The 17248-nt window shown below is 38.3% G+C and overlaps 1 protein-coding gene across 1 annotated transcript in view; it reads left to right on the top strand.

Annotated features, from left to right (window-relative positions):
* MRPL23 (mitochondrial ribosomal protein L23) overlaps nucleotides 1-13817 on the top strand; it is a 16185-nt gene extending 2368 nt beyond the window's left edge. Inside the window, exons 2-5 of the mRNA XM_015827274.1 lie at nucleotides 1741-1863; nucleotides 2869-2951; nucleotides 5475-5548; nucleotides 13118-13817. Of these exons, the coding sequence (XP_015682760.1) occupies nucleotides 1741-1863; nucleotides 2869-2951; nucleotides 5475-5548; nucleotides 13118-13279 (442 nt within the window). The 3' untranslated portion in view covers nucleotides 13280-13817. The remainder of the gene's footprint in view (nucleotides 1-1740; nucleotides 1864-2868; nucleotides 2952-5474; nucleotides 5549-13117) is intronic.
* Nucleotides 13818-17248: the final 3431 nt, after the last annotated feature.

Below are 17248 nucleotides of genomic sequence, written 5' to 3'. Positions count from 1 at the left end.
CATAAACTACAGAATTAGAAATGTATTCCAAGGGACTTTAGGAATATGCTCAATTAGATTACTTTTAGCTTTACATTCTCTTCTCTGATTCTTGCATATATATCCTGGCCTCTCCTTGCAAAGATGTTAATTCCACACTGGTTCTAATGAAGAAGTTTTACATTTATCTTAATTTTATTTTCTATGCTAGCTCAGTATACCTTGGAAATTTACATGTTTCCTGTTCATTACCTGTGAAATTTATCTATTGAGTGTCTTAGCAACTTACCTCTCCTTTCTAAGTGCTTCCATGTCCAAAATTCTGGAAATCACTTCACATTAGAAATGATAATATGCCATTTGAAAAAGGCTTTCATTATTGCATTATTTTCTGGTTCTGCAGATACATATAGTGTTTGATACAAACTGTGCTATTATATATCGTAATGCATATACAAATCCCATTTAATTTCCAGAGGACATCATTTGTACAAGGATTTTATAATATTTTAAGTAGATCTAGAGTATAAGTGCTGTAAGTGTAAAATTATTCTGGTGAAGTGTTTTTATTGTCCTTTATTATCTTCCTCATTTGCGTTATTATGATTATAGTTATTATTAACCTGTTTGCTTCAGTTGTTTGTTCCTGCTGTTACATTGTTTACATCTAATAAGATAGCCATAAGATTTCCCGTAAATTAAATACATCTGCTTTTAACATAAGACTGTAGCTTTCATAATTATTCTGCTATCTATAAATTCATATGGTATTCATTCTCAGTAAATGTTTACACAAGGAATAGTATAACTGTTTTCTTCTTAAGAGATTTGGAAATTTTCCAAATAGTCTTCTGGAACATATTGGGATATTGATGACACAATTGCTTGTAGGGCAAAAAAGCCTCTGAGCATTTAGTTTAATTGTATTACATAGAATAATTTACTAATTTAATAATAATTTGCCAATAAGTATGGAAATATGTACATGAGTGTTGTAAGTCACCCTAACAGCTGAAATATTACACCAACATTGAATGTTCTGAATGAAGGATTAATTTCATACTGCTTTATTTTATTATTTATTTTATTCTTCACTTTATTCTGCTATACCAGTGGTGGCGAACCTATGGCACGGGTGCCAGAGGCGGCACTCGGAGCCCTCTCTGTGGGCACACGTGCCGTTGCCCCAGCCTTGCCTCCCACTGCGACCCCCTCCTCTCCAGCAGCCCCCCTGAAGGAGAGTCGCCCCTGACCGTGGCCCACCCAGAGCAGCGCAGCCAAGGACATGGCAGTCAGGCAGCGTAGACAAGACTCTGCCCTCACACCCCATCATGCACAGTTGATGCTGCAGGGCACAGGCAGAGGGCGTGACCGCCATAGCGCTGCTGGGCTGCCTGGGCGATCTGCGGCGGGCCCTGGAGGCAGTGAGTGGCCCTGCAGGCAGGCGGGGCGACGGATGGGGCGGGGCAGGGGGTGGAGTGAGGGCAGGGCCAGTTTTTGGGCATGCAGTCTCTAAAAGGTTCGCCATCACTGTGCTATACCATTGAATAAAAAGCCTAATTAATACAGTTTTATTCAGGGTTGGAGATAATTATTGAAAACATAGCACATTAATTTTTATTGCTTCCTTTATCATGTAAGCCTAAGGCAAAAATGCTGCTTATTTTAAAGAAAATTTCTAGTCAGATTTTACGTTCTCCACATGCTTTATATTTACAAGAATTCCATATTCTCAGAAATATTTATTTTCTTTGTCTGTAGTTATCCCCTTTATCAGTTAGGAAATCCTCCAACAAGAATTTTCCGGACAGATTACTTCTTGACTCTGGTGAAGCCTGGTGTCCCACAGCTAGAAGATACGGTACAGTTCCGCATCCCCATGGAGTAAGTACATACAGGGAAGAAGATAAAGTTAAAACATTGAGTTAAAACATTCAGAATAATGTTATCCAGTTTCTCAGAGTGCCATAGTGGTGAAGCAAGTACATTATGCAAAGTTATCAGTAACAACTGGAGCCAGTTTGCTTGTTGATCTGTGTGTACACTGTGTTCCCTGTAGGCTGTGCCACAACTTTGAGGATTTCTTATAAAGAGTAATGGTTCTTACACTTCCCTGTCCATATCTCAGTGGACTGATTCTTTTCTATTGGATCAGATAGAGACTTGGGAGAATTCTGAAACAGTCTGTTTCCCTTCCTAGGTACTGAGTTTGGGAAATATAGATCTATAGTAGAATTTTCCTGATTGAACCTGGGAACAGAGCAAGATTGCATATTACGTAAATGTTTAGGTTCCTGGAAGTTTTTCCTCTGTATTTTTTTAAACTTATGGGAAAAAGGGAACTTTTTTTTGTGCTTCCTGGAATAGCCCTGTAAACACACCATGCTGCATTATTACTTAACTGATCCTAAAAATGTCAGGGAAGGATCTTCTGCTCTTTTATAGACCCAAACACTACTGTAAGCATTCATGGATTATTATTTTTTAATAATAATAAAAAAAGCTTTGCCAAAATGAAAAAAATTAAACATTGTAACCCTGTCTGTCCCCAAAATGGTGGTCAAAGGTGAATTCTAACTGAACCTTCATCCGGATTACTCCACTCAATTCTTTGTTTAAGTTCCAGCAGAAATCTCAGGAGTATCTCTTTTGGCAGAATATAGCGTCATGGTTAACCATTCCTCTCTATCTGTGTGATCTGCCATAAGATCCTTTACCTTGTCTGGCTTGATCTTTCTTACCTTTCACTTTGTTAATAAAATAGTTGTGCGATATATCAGGATGCTTCTTTCAAAGTCAGGAATTACTGAATAACATTATACTTACTGAAATTAATATTCTGGCCTTGTTCCTTAATGTGCTTCAATTTTTTGCTTGCTTTTGGTACAGCATGACAAGAGTAGAATTGAAAGACTACCTTGAAAAAATATACAATGTGCCAGTAGCTGCTGTACGAACCAGGATACAGTTTGGTGAGTCTTCAACTGAAGAACAGTGGTTATTCATTATTGACAAACTCTCTTTCATATACTTTATGTTTTCTGAATCTTTGCTATTTAAAGAAGCAATTGCAGCATATTGATTACTGCAATTTATATTCCTTTGCAAAATAGTCAATTCCTACATGAATTGGAACTTGTCATTTCTTTGTTTTTTAGAGAATCAATCCTGAGATTATATTAATTTTAAAAAGTGTTCTAGTCCAAAACTGATGCTTGATTTAACCTTCTTAAATGAAGTTATTTCACTTCATATAATACTTCATATAATTAGGATGAAAAGACTCAAATCTTGTTGGGTTTGTGCAAGGCAGAATTGTAGATTAAATGTAGCAAACGTGGGTTAAGAAAGCACATCTATAGAATAAGGTTGAAAGCCAGTTTTCCGAAGAAAATAGCTCATGGCTTTCACTATCTTGAAACAAATGCTGAGACGGTATGAATTCAGTAAGATGACTTTAAACTGTTAACAGAAAAAAAGACAAATATAATTTAAAGATGTAACAGAGACTGATGGGATGACTTGCACAGGTTTAGTCTAGTGAAAAGGAACAGATATAATAGAATGGAGTGAAAAGGAATTGCATTGTATATTCAAAATATCCACACCTCCAAAATTCTAGTGAATGAACTTGGTGACAGTGTAGAACATTTGGGTTAAAATAAAATAAATGGAAGAAATAAAATAATACAGAGGAAATGGAGAGAAAAACTCCATTAGAACATTTGGGTTAAAATAAATGGAGGAAATGGAGAAATAAACTTTGCCAGATTTGGGCCTTTCACTGTCATTTGTTTCTATCACAGAATGGAAGATTGACTACCCTGGACTTGATATCAGTCTGTAACAAAGTTGTACTTGTAGATATAGACATATAAAAATAATGAGGGAACGTGATTGTATAAAATTGGAGTTCTTGATATTGAAGAAAACTGAAAAGAGCTTATTGTAATTCAACATATATCTTGAACTCTAAAGAACTTAATTTTTCATTTGGAACAGTGATAGGAAAAGTTGCTTATAGTGGATGAGAGTCTGTAAAGCCACAATTACAAGCAAATCAAATGAGGGAGGATAGCAAAAGAAGCAAATGTCTGAATGAATTGAGGCTGATGAATATTAAGAGTAACAAAAAAGACTTCTTGAGATATGTTCAAAATAAAAGAGAAAATGTAGCAACTACTTTGTAAACATGGCAAAATGCTAACAGGTACAAGAACAGCAATAACAAGGCTGGAACCCGGGGAGGCACTGCTGTTGTATACTCTTAATTTGGCTCGGTGTTCTCCAAGAAGAGGATCTGTATTTCACCTGAAAATGGTGAAGAACAGGATAAAGAGGTAGGATTGAAGTTTAAGGCTAAAAGAAATATTAATTAATTAAGCTAGGTGAATTGCATCAGAGGATGGTTAAGGGACATACTATTGATATGGTTAAATCTTTGTGTGTTATATTTGAGAAACCTTGGAGAATGGGTGAAATGTTAGATGATGGGAAGGAGACAAATATTAACTCTTGTTTTAAAAGAGAGAGAGAGTAGTAAGAAACAGAAAACTATATAAGTTCTTAATATAGGTACCTGTGCCAATTCTAAAGCTGATAGAAGACTCATGATGGCATCACTTGCAGAAGGAATGCGGATCGCAGGAATACTGTTGTATTATATATTGATTTAACCAAATCATTGGACAATGTATCTCATGGCTTTCTGATTAGCAATATTTAATCATTGGCTACCTTGAAAATATTCTCGGGGCTTCATCAAACATATTGAATGGACTGCCACAGAAATCGATATTTGTATTAATAACTTATAATTTATATAGCTGCCCATCGCAAAAGCATAATACTGGATGGCTTACAACAATTAAACATTAAAACAAATTACACAAATTAAAATATTTATAAAAAAGACCTTGGGACACTAATTGACTGAAAAGATGAGTGCAATGTAGGCTGCATGAATAAAAGGATGGTTTCTAAATCACAAGAAGGAAAAAAAATCCTCATGTAACTCTTTGATGATCAGTCCCACCTCCATAGTGGGTTCTATTCTGATCACTTTGTATTCTGGAACAGAAAACATACTTGGTTATTGGAAGAAACTGGAACACATTTAGAAAAAGTGTTTGATGAAAAATATTGAAATAGATTCAGAGAAGAAGAGCAAGGGAACTAGAAACTAAATCTTTTGAAAAGAAATGCAAGAAACTGGAAACATTTAACCTTAAGAACATTTAACTCTTGTTTCTTTGTCAAGACAATTGTAATGTGTGAATATCAGATTCAGTAACTTGTGAGCGGTAAAATTGCTGCATGATTAATGCGCCCGTCCTAAATACTTCTGCTCTGAGAGAAGAGTTTACCCACTTAGGAGTAGCCACAGACTCCTTTCTAGACATCACGTAAATATGATTCCTGTTTTCTCTAACTGAAAGGGTAGGGGAAAGGAACCATTAGCTTCTTGTAAGTCAATATGTTGGTCTATTTAACAGGCTCAAACAAACAGAGGGATGACAAAAATAGACGAATCAAGAAGCCAGACTACAAGGTTGCCTATGTACAGCTGGTGAGTAAATGCATCTGTTTGGAAGCTGGGAAAGTGAGGGAGTTGTGGTAGATTTTAGTTGAGTCAATTATTTATGGGTTTCAAAATTCTGTTATGAAGACATTGTTTTTCTAAAGGGGATTGAAAGCGATTGAGCCCTGGGGAAACAGGATGCAAATTTCAGCCAGGCTGGTCTGAGGGATCTGCTCTTAAGTTCTTTGAAGGCGAAACTGCTACTTGGAAAAAATCCTACGCATTAACTCGGAATGGCATAATGCTGAAGAAGTGAGAAATAGTCAGAAAGTTGTCATTGGTAACTTGGCCTATTACTATTGAAAACGTTTGTTTTTTTTCCTGGTTGGCATATGTGGCATGGTCAAAGGCTCCATGGAGATTTCTTTTGAAAAGCTTCATGAACAATCCGCATTACAAAGCTAAACTGGGCTTTAGCGTTTAGGATGAAATGTTGTGAAATTCTCTGATTGAAAATATATGGATTGGCTGTAAGTTCCTAGACAAAAATTATAAGAGTAAAACTTCTTTCTCCATTAGCTCTCAGAGCATCTAGATCAAAAGAGAACAAATCCTATAGATTGAAAACTATTGAGGTAAATATACGGAGGGTTTTTGTATGTTAATTGTATGGTAGAATATAAGAAAAGGCAGCACTTTTGAAGTTAATGGGCACATTTGGATTCTCATAATCTTGCTCTGGGCCTTCTGATAAGCTGACTGTGGGGGGGAGGGACTTTCCTGCTCATAAAATGGCTCAGCCATAGCTTTTTGCAGAAGAACATATGCCCCAAAAGGTAAACTAGTGACTTGGTTACCAGTTGCTCCCTCCCTGCTTATAGAATTAACTCTTTACCTTTTCCTCTTTTTTCTGGATAGATGGGTAAAGTTGAAAACAAAGCACTGGAGTACCGCTGCTTTTTATTTTCTAGAACAGCGGTTCTCAACCTATGGGTCGCGACCCCATTTGGGGTCGATCGACCATTTCACGGGGGTCGCCAAGCAAGGCTGTCCACCATTTTTTTCCCTTTTCCGGCGGGTGCCTTACCTCCCTTGAGCTGGGCCAACTGGTGGTCGGCCTGCTCCGTCTCTGCCGCTTGCCAGCTACGCCTCGGCCGGCGCAGGGGGCAGAACCACGCATGGCAGGGAAAGTCCTCGACTTACTACCTGTTGGGTAGTCCTCGACTTACGACCGGTTTAGTCCTCGACTTACGACCGGTTTAGTCCTCGACTTACGACCGGTTGGGGGTCACGGCATTAAAAAGGTTGAGAACCACTGTTCTAGAAATACCAGGGAGATCTTTTTTTATGGCTCAGGGATATTCTTGTCACTTAATATGAAATCAGAAAATCAGAGATATATTAATGCTCTATTCTAGATCCTTGATGGATCTCATTAAGCTGCACATTAGAGTGATTTCTCTTCCCCACCACACTGCTAGTTCAGTTTTTTCAGTAGCAGCTGTTTCTCCAGTAAAGAAATAAAGATTAAAACTACATCCAGTTACTGATTTCTCTGCTCCGTTCTTTTAGTGTTGGATATCATAGACTCAAGATGACTAACCTGCTTTGCTGGCCCTGAGTAGGTTCTGCTATTTTATAAATACTTGGGTAGGACAGTGACTGAATCACACATTTTTGAGTAGGAGGACGATCAAAGTGATAATATTTGTTGTTGCTTCCTGTCTCACATTTTTTTGGATAATGCTTATTGTAAAATCAATCGTCTACAGCTAACTCCGTCTTCAAAGGGCAGGATTTCATCTCTGAAGAATGCATCAGACAGAAGTTGATAAAAAGCATTGGGGCTTTTGAGTTTCTCTGAAATTCAGTCTGGCTGAATGTCTCTGTTCCTCTGGACTTGAGAGAGGGACAGGGACACGTGTCTCTTTCCCCCATCCCCACTTTAAAATATGTTTACTTACATACCTAAACCTAAATTGTTGTTGTGGTTTTTGCTCTTGGCTTGTCACTCTGAAGGCTGGATGTTACAGAACTCCATTTTTTTGTGTGTATGTGTGTTTTGTTTTTGGCATCTTTATGATTCCTAAGAATTTGCCATACAGGCTAGTGTGAATAGCTGATCTTGGAAATGACTTTTATCTAATTTTAACTGCCTGTAGACCAATGGAATGCTTCTTCAGTCTTAACAAATGTAGCCTTACCTATATAATACTTTAAGCTGAATTTGATCTTATTCTAAACACTCACTGTTATCTGCTCCAGACTGGAAAGTATTTCACCAATAATATCTTCTAAGAGTTGTTTATAGTTATAGCTAATTCTCTTGGGTTCCTGTTTCAATTTTGTAGCTAGCCTGTCTTTAATTCAGTATTCCATTAAACGTGGGAAGAAAAATATTATACTTATTCTTTGATGTATCCTGTCACTTCTATGCTGAAATGGTTATCATAATTCAGCAGGCTTACCTAGACTTTATTTACATAGGTGAAGTAAGAGGTTTTAATTTTAGATTCCTGCATACCTGCTGATCTTTTAAATATCTTTCTTGTTTTGCTTTAATTCAACCTCTGGTTCACCCTTATATTGGTACAAACAAATCCATGGCTTAAGCAAGTCCATGTTTATGGCAAGTTCCAGGTAATTTTGCAAGAAAGCCATCTGTTTGGGAGTTTTTTATGTTGGCTTTCTTAAATAGTCAATAGGTGGCAGCATTATTCTTCCTTGTATTAGTTTCCTGACTAGTTGGCATTCTTAGGTATCTGAGAAATACTGTTTTGTCTTGAAGACAGCAGTTATGTTTCTCTACTCTGGAAGTCATCAGCTTCTGATTTCAAGGCCAACTTATGCAATATAATATGCACACATTAATCATTGCATTCAAGTATTGGAAGATGAAAACGCTGATGGTTGGACAACATATAATACATGGCAGTGTATTAAGGAGAGAATTAATGCAGGTTATCTTGAAGACAGAGGTCTTTTTCTCTCCTACCCCAAACTTGGCAAATGAGGGGTAGGGTTTTTCCCTCTTTAGTCCAGATAGTATTTGTCTGCCATTGCAAATGACCTCAAATGATTGCTTGTGGTCAGTATCACCTTCTGTAGTTTCAGTTTGTTCTTTATGTGCTTTTCCCCTCCTCCTTAGGAGAAAACATTTTGTAACCTTGGTTATAAAACAGAACTATTCCTTGCCTTTTCTATTTTAAAAGTTGGGACCAACTTCTTCGTTAATATGAAAATTGTTTTTGTGCCTTGAAAATTATGTTCTTGTTTCTGCTTGCTTGCAGAGTCAATAATTGCCTCTTAGAAAACCTAAATATTATTTTTTTTCCCTGATTTGGGGCCAATCATTTATATTAACCAGATTATTATGAAGTTCCATAGATGTGTTTCCTCAATGGCTATATGGAAGATGTGACAATATCCCTAAGAACAAGTTGAGCAGAATTTAATAATAATAATAATGATGATAAAGTTGGAAGGGACCTTGGAGGTCATCTAGTCCAACCCCCTGCTCAGGCAGGAAACACTATACCATTTCGGTCAAATGGCTGTCCAGTTTCTTCTTAAAAACTTCCAGTGTTGGCGCATTCACCGCTTCTGGAGGCAGGTTGTTCCACTGGTTAATTGTTCTAACTGTCAGGAAGTTTCTCCTTAGTTCTAGGTTGCTTCTCTCTTTGGTTAGCTTCCATCCATTGCTCCTTGTCCTGCCTTCAGGCGCTTTGGAGAATAGCTTGACTCCCTCTTCTTTGTGGCAGCCCCTGAGATATTGGAACACTGCTATCATGTCCCCCCTCGTCCTTCTCTTTGTTAAACTAGACATTTAATTGACTTGGAGACTACATTTTCCTTCCTTCTGTAAAGTGTTGTGCTACCGTATGCTAGAACAGCTTCTCAGCAAGTGGCCATTAACCATTTTCTTCACTAGCCCCAAATGATTGTACCTATTGCAGATACTCAGATGTGACTTCAAATGAGTTAAAAAGACTTTTATGGTACAGTTATTCCTGGAGATATGGTTCAAGTTATAGAATGGTCAGAATATACCAACTATTGAACATGCACAGTAACTATTTTTCATAAAGCTTTCAGCATGCGAGAGTCAAACCAGTGCAAAATTTCGCTATTGCAGAGGATTTATTAAAGCTTTCAGTTTTGAGAGTAATATCTTGGCAGTTTCAAATCCTTTCTGGCTGCCAGCCAAGATCAGCATTTCTCGGCAAAACAAGGGATGGAAAGAGCCAAATTGTCTGCACTGACTTTTGTTTATTAAAAGGTTTCAGCTACAGATTGACTTCGGCTCAATATTTGGTTTTGACCAGCCTTGAAATGGCAACTGTGAGCATTTTCTTAGAGAGCTTGTAACCACCAGGTTCTCCATTGTGTCTGAACGTTCCTCCATTGCCTTAAAATGAGAAGGTAGGATAACATGTAGTGCTTCATGGAAACATCCACTCTTGAGTCATTTGTTTTATTAATGTAGTAACAAATGTAACAAACGTAGAAGAGAAGGGCAAGGACTAGAACCATGGCTCATCTTTGTAGGCCATATCCTTCCTTTTTGGACAGAAGGGCTGTGTCTATCATAGACAAGGCCTCTCAGTTCTCACCCTGGCCACAAGCCAAACCCTGGTACACGTAGCAACATCAGCCAGTGATGATGTTGTACATGCAAGTATAAAATGCAGATGGCAACCATACAAACGTTGCCTGATGGGTTTCCAGTGCTGTCTTTGGAGTTATATTTGTTGTTTTAGTCATATTTTTTTTAAAAAAAGTCTCTATCCTGATGAATCCTTTTAAAAGTAATGAGAACAACCACCATATTCAAATAACAAAACCCCAATAAGAGCCAGTTCGGTTTTTCCTTAAAACAAACAAGCAAACAACAGCTAATATATTGATTCTGGAAAATACCCAGGCTTTGATTTCAGTAGACCACCCCACACCCCCCACTCCAGAAGAGAACTTTCGAGAGCTATGCAACATCTCAAAACACTGCCTGGTCTTTCCTTGTTGAAGACATATTGTGGAAATGGCTTTTGGCAAACCACAGTGATGGCACTGAGTAGTTTTTGTAGTTCTGGAAGGAGTATACTGCTTGGGTCAAAGCAGAACTTAGAATTGTGCCCCAGTGTTGTACATTTGAGGTTCTGTTCACTTCAATCACAGCATTAGAAGGGGCATTCACGCTCCTGCTGATACTGAAAAATCTACTTCTGTAGCATTTCTGGAGAATCATGGTCCTGGAAAGGGGTGGAACCGATTGTTCTTGTTCAATGAGCCCACGAAGAAATAGGACGCTTGTTAATGCATACCAGCAAGTAAAATTGAAACTTATAGCTGCACTTAATGTGAGTCCAATTGCTTTGTTCGTAGCTTCAGATTAATAGCTGAAGACTAGATTGGTTGGCAAAACCTTGTTCGTTTGTGAGTAAAGTTTTGATTTTAAAGGATAGCAAGAGTGTTCCTATAGTCTTAACTTTATGTGCTGATTTTTAGTTCTTTTTTTAGTTCTTTAGTGATGGCCAAAAGCTGTTAAGGTATTTTGGAAAATACCTTCCAAAATAGCTCTAGACATTATTTTTATAACACATCTTTCTGTGCCACACTATTGTCTGATAGTTTTATTAGTCTTAGTCTTCTACTTGAAGAGAATGGAAAGCTGACAGAGTTGATTTTAGCAAGATTGTCAACACTGCGTACAATATGGAAAAATAGATAATGTCAACAGAATAAAATGCTGTTGTTGAATAATAGGTTCCTGCTGCTAAATAAAAGCTAAAAGGTCAGTAGATGATTGTTTTCCAAATGGGAGACGTTGAGTCTGTGGCAATGCTCTGTGTTGGCATTGACGTTCTTCGTTATGAAGAATGACTGCTAAAAAATTTAATACTGCATTTCAGGAATTACATAACTCCACAAATCCCTTTTTAAATCATATTATTTATAGAGTTCTGTTTAGTATATTTTCTTTATGCAGAAAAACACAGAGAAACTAAATAGGCATGACCCATGTGTTAATGCAGGATCACGGTACTTTCTATTTTAATGACAGAAGCTAGAGCAGTGGTGGCGAAACTATGGCACGGGTGCCAGAGGTGGCACTCAAAGCCCTCTCTGTGGGCACGCATGCCGTCGCCCCAGTCCTAGGTCTTCAGCTGGGTTTTATAAAACCTTTTCGCTTTAGGCCTCTGCTGCCATGTGTAAAAAAAAAAAAAAGGTTCAATCAATCAGTCAATTTCAACTTCTCGCGGAGAAAAAAAAGATCTTGCAAAGTTGGAATTGATTGATTGATTGAACTTTTTAGTCCCACCCAGTCTGCCGTTACCACCGCAGCTATGCCCACCCAATGTGCCACACACCCCCAATTGGCCACACTCAGCCAATGGGCCACACCCACCCGGCACCCAACGATGCATAAGTGGGTTTTGGGTTGCAGTTTGGGCATTCGGGTCTCTAAAAGGTTCGCCATCACTGAGCTAGAGAAATAAAGTTGAACTACTCACAGTTGTATTTAATAGATGCATTTTAATAGCAATTCTGTTGATAATATTCTATTACCATCATAGAAGAAAAATCTGAGTCTGCATATAAATGTGTACCATTCGAGTGCATTTCTTATCAATCTCCCTTTCCTTTTCAATCTTCTTCCTTGCCCTTGTTGTCTATGGAATCCACTATGCCTGTCCGTTCTTTGTGAAGCCCTTAGGTGTGTGTGCACCCTTCCTTTGTCTTGTCTTAGTCTCCATTCATCTGGTGTCTATGGAGTTAAGATATTGTTGGTCTTCTCTTTATAATTATATGGAAGAAAATAATGCATTCTGAGAACTGTTGAAGACCTTAGCTTGGACTCATGCAGTCACAGCTGCTACAACTGAGAACTGTGCTCTTCTGACTGTAATTTTTTTCCTCTGGTTAAAAATGAATATTTTGGTTTTTAATTGAGAGCAAGTGTGGTCTAAGATTAAGGTGCTAGACCAGCCTGGGGAAACTGGACTTCTGTTCTTGTCTTAGGTATAGGCACAAAATCAGCTGAATGACTTTGGGACAGTTACTCATTCTCAGGCCTAGGAAGAAGGAAATGGCAAGCCACTTCCAGAACAGTTACCTAGAAAACCGCATGGGCTTGTCTACATAGTCACCAAGAATTAAGATCAAGACTTATAAATTGAAGGCCAAAAAACCCCCAAAACACCCCTCCCACCCAGTATTTAATACAATCAGCTTCTTTATTGGCTTGGGGTTATTTTAAGTAGTACAACAAACTCTTGCACTATATTTCATAAGTGATTGTGTTTCCAATGTAATTGTGAGTCTTTTGAATTAGCAATGGATATTTGCCTGTTAACTGAGCAGTACAGAACTAGAAAAGATAATGTGATACACTGTTTAGGATTTCGGACTATAACAGAGGTGGCTTAGGTTAGAAATCCTGCTTATCCATATGCTTACTGGGTCAGTTACTGTGAGTCCCTTGGCAGGAAGATTGATAGAATAAAAGATAATATTCTGCATCTTTTCCTTTCTGGACTAACTGAAACTTCCCATGGTTATCTGAAAAAAACAGATACTACTGGAACACACGATTAAACATTTGTCTTCTGTCTTTAGGCTGAAGGACAGACTTTCCAGTTTCCAGACTTGTTTCCAGACAAGAACAAAGCTCCTGAGCCTGAGTCTTCTGAAGAAATTGAGAAAAAAGCTGATGAAGAGAAACAGAAGAGAATTAATGATCTTAAACGTGGAGATGTCCCTAGCTGGTTTTGGCGTTGATAGAAGATTGGCTGTTTTAGGTTGGGGACCTTGGAGGGATATGAACACTTTCAATCAGTCTTAGACTTCCATTTTAATGGCGTTGTATTTGTAAAACCTTTACAAATATATTTAATCCCTATTTTGTGCAGCAGTTATTTTGATAAAAAATGAAGAGCTCTGGACATAGAAGGTGGCAAGCGTGGGACAAGTTCATCAGCTTCAAACTGTAGTTCATTTTTGTGCTTGGAGGGAAGGAAGACTTACCTATATCTGTCCTTCATTAAACCATCAGGCAATATCTACATGGGTATTGCAGTGATGAAGGTATTAAGAGTTGGAATTATCCGGTTACTAAAATGAGACATTCTAAATCTTTGGGTGGGTTAGACTGCTCTGGGGTAATACCCTTGGAGTGTTAGATGGAATATAACTCTTCTCATATTAATAGAGTATTGGTTTGGAGGTTGAAATGGTATAATGTGTTCTTGGAGCCTAAAGTTCTCAAAACATGCATATTCCAACTGAATTTCATCCAGTAAAAGCCATTGTCAGCCTATGTTCTTTATTTGTTGGCTCCATCTCTAGTTAATATGGGTGTATAGAAATGGAAAGTGATCATTTCTAAAATTCAGGGCAAAGTAGCCCACTCAAAATGTTCTGAGTTGGCTGTAGCCAGACAGAACAAAATTTAAAATGTTTTGAGCGTTCTGGCAATAGGAAACAATAGAAGCTTGGAACCAATCTCATTGTTCCCAGATTTTCAGTTCAGGGATCACACCAGGTAGATAAGTGCTATGCTGACTCCAGATGTGAGTTGCAAGAAAACTTTGAATCGATTTATTTTCTGAAAACCTTTCCAAGGAATTTTTCTACATAACTCTAGTGATCTTATTTAGCTCAGTGTCCACAGTCTGCACAAATATTTGAGTTACATGCTTTTGATGTAAGGGAGGGAGATCCATGAAATTCCTGCTTTTCATTTTTTTTAGAACAATAACTTCAAAAACAAACATACAACTTTGAAACTCTAAACCTGCCTAAATTTTATTGCTCACAGCCCTACTTAACTCTTGACTATTACATGCCATCCAGTCTACAGATATCTCAGCTAATAGGATCATGATTTTCAAAATACATATATATTGAAAATATTTTTTTAAAAATCCTATAGTAATCAAAAGAAACAACAATTTTACCAGTTCTTTTTAATACACTGTGCCTAATAAGCCCAAGTATATTTTAGCCCAGGGGTCCCCAACCTTGGCAACTTTAAGACTTGTGGACTTCAATTTACTTAGCTTTGCTGGCTGAGGAATTCTGGGAGTTGAAGTCCACAAGTCTTAAAGTTGCCAAGGTTGGAGACCCCTGTTTAGCCCATAAAATCTTGCCTTTTGCTGGATTTCTGTTCCTGTATGCATTAGGAATGTTGGAAAACAAAATACTTAAATTGTGGCATGTTAACAACAACTACTACTACTACTACTACTACTACTACTACTACTACTAATAATAATAATAATAATAATAATAATAATAATAGGAGGAGGAGTTGGAAGGAACTTTGGAGGTCTTCTAGTCCAAACCCCAGCACAGGCACGAAACCCTATACCATTTCAGACAAATGGGCTGTTCAGTCTCTTCTTAAAAACTTCCAGTGTTGAATCATTCACAGCTTCTGGATGCAGGTTGTTCCACTGATTAATTGTTCTAATTGTCAGGAAATTTCTCCTTAGTTCTAGGTTGCTTCTCTCTCTGGTTAGTTTCCATCCATTGCTGCTTGTCCTGCCTTCAGGTACTTTAGAAAATAGCTTGACACCCTCTTCTTTGTGGCAGCCCCTGAGATATTGGAACACTGCTATCATGTCCCCCCTCGTCCTTCTCTTAAACTAGACATACCCAATTTCAGCAACCGTTCCTTATATGTTTTAGCCTCCAGTCCCCTAATCATCTTTGTTGCTCTTCTCTGTACTCTTTCTAGAATCTCAACATCTTTTTACATCGTTGTGACCAAAACTGGATGCAGTATTCCAAGTGTGACTTTACCAAGGCATTGTAAAGTGGTATTAACACTTCACGTGATCTTGATTCTATCCCTCTGTTAATGCAGCCTAGCACTGTGTTGGCTTTTTTGGCAGCTGCAGCACACTGCTGGCTCATATTTAAGTGATTGTCCACTAGGACTCTGTGATCTCTCTCATAGTTACTATTGAACAAGGTACCACCTACTATACCTGTGCATTTGGATTTTCTTGCCTAAATGTAGAACCTTTTTTCACCATTGAATTTCATTTTGTTAGATAGTGCCCACTGTTCAAGTCTGTCAAGATCCTTCTGTATCTTAAGCCTATCTTCTGGAGTGTTGACTATTCCTGCCAGCTTGGTGTCATCTGCAAATTTGATGAGTTCCCCATCTACCCCCTCATCCAAATCATTGATGAAGATGTTGAAGAGCACTGGGCCCAGTACAGAGCACTGGAGCACCCCACTACACACTTCCCTCCATGTAGATGCACTTCCACTGAGGAGCACACACTGAGTATGGCCGGTCAGCCAGCTACGAATCCCATCTGGTGGTGATGCTGTCTAACCCACATTTTTCTATCTTATCAAGTAGTAGGTTGTGATCTACTTTATCAAATGCCTTACTGAAGTCCAAGTAAATTATATCCACAGCATTCCTCTGGTCCATGAATTTTGTCACTTGGTCAAAGAATGCAATAAGATTTGTCTGGCATGATCTGTTTTTGACAAACCCATGTTGGCTTTTGGTAATGACTTTGTTTGCCTCTAGGTGTTCGCTGATTCGTTGTTTGATTATCTTTTCCAAAATCTTCCCAGGTATTGAGGTCAGACTGATAGGTCTGTAGTTTCATGGATCCATTTTTTTTCCTTTTTTGAAGATGGGAACTACATCAGTTCTTTTCCAGTCCTCTGGTAGTTCCCCAGTGCTCCAGGATCTTTGAAAGATATAGTTCAGTGGTTCTGAGATCACATCTGCCAGTTCCTTCAGCATCTTGGGGTATAATCCATCTGGTCCTGGTGATTTGAACTCATCTAGAGTGGACGGGTGCTGACTTACATTTTCTTGCCTATCTTAACTTGTGTTTCTAATCTGTTTTTTACAGTACTTTTTTTGATAGGTTGGACTGTTTTTTCCCTTTGTGTAAAGATGGATGCAAAGAACAAGTTGAATAGTTCTGCTTTCTCCCTGTTCCCTGCCTTCTCCCTGCTGCCCCAGTACTGTGTTTGTCAGGAGGCAATGATCAATAAACCAACAAAACCAATAAAATCTTCTACATTCACTCTATATAGAATTTGAACACTGCAACAATATTTGCAATGCTTATGCATTACACATAATGAGTACATATTTGCATCTGCCTACCAGTTCCTTGCCCATAATAATACAACCCACATATATTGACTTGAACCCATGGACTTTTAACAGCAAATAATGTTTACAGGAAAATGATAGTCAGAGATACAGATACTGTATAAGCAAATTGCTTTAGTCATCTTGAACCGGCTGCCCAAATTGCATCTATTCATTATCCTGTATGTATGCATGCCATGGGTCCCAAAGCTAATGCAACCTGTCAAATTCTGGCAAATTTCATTAGCCATTCATGGCTATTTGAAAGATGGTCCATGGAGGCTGGTGGCTGGATCTGTCTCTAGTTCAGATGATGCTACAGACTGGCAGGCTCCCAGTGTGCAACACTCCAGTGGTATGAGCTAATGACTGGGATGGAAGCAGTAGCTTATGCCACTGGAGTGATGCAGACTGAAACTTAAGCCAATTGGTAACTGTCATCAGCTGTATGCTGGCAATGGAGATTCTCAGCCTAAAGCTGGCAATGGGTGGGTGACTACTGGCCTGGAGACTGAGGTAAGGGGCTAACCTTCAGGATAAGCTCTGAGGGGAGATTGGTCTTTAAGAGTTGTTCCAACAAATTGATGTCCAGGTGTGAGTTAATCTTGACTGCT

This window comes from Protobothrops mucrosquamatus, unplaced genomic scaffold, assembly GCF_001527695.2.
Source record: "Protobothrops mucrosquamatus isolate PMUCROS unplaced genomic scaffold, P.Mucros_1.0 scaffold_214, whole genome shotgun sequence".
NCBI lineage: Eukaryota > Metazoa > Chordata > Lepidosauria > Squamata > Viperidae > Protobothrops > Protobothrops mucrosquamatus.
This window is presented reverse-complemented; position numbering and strand designations above follow the sequence as displayed.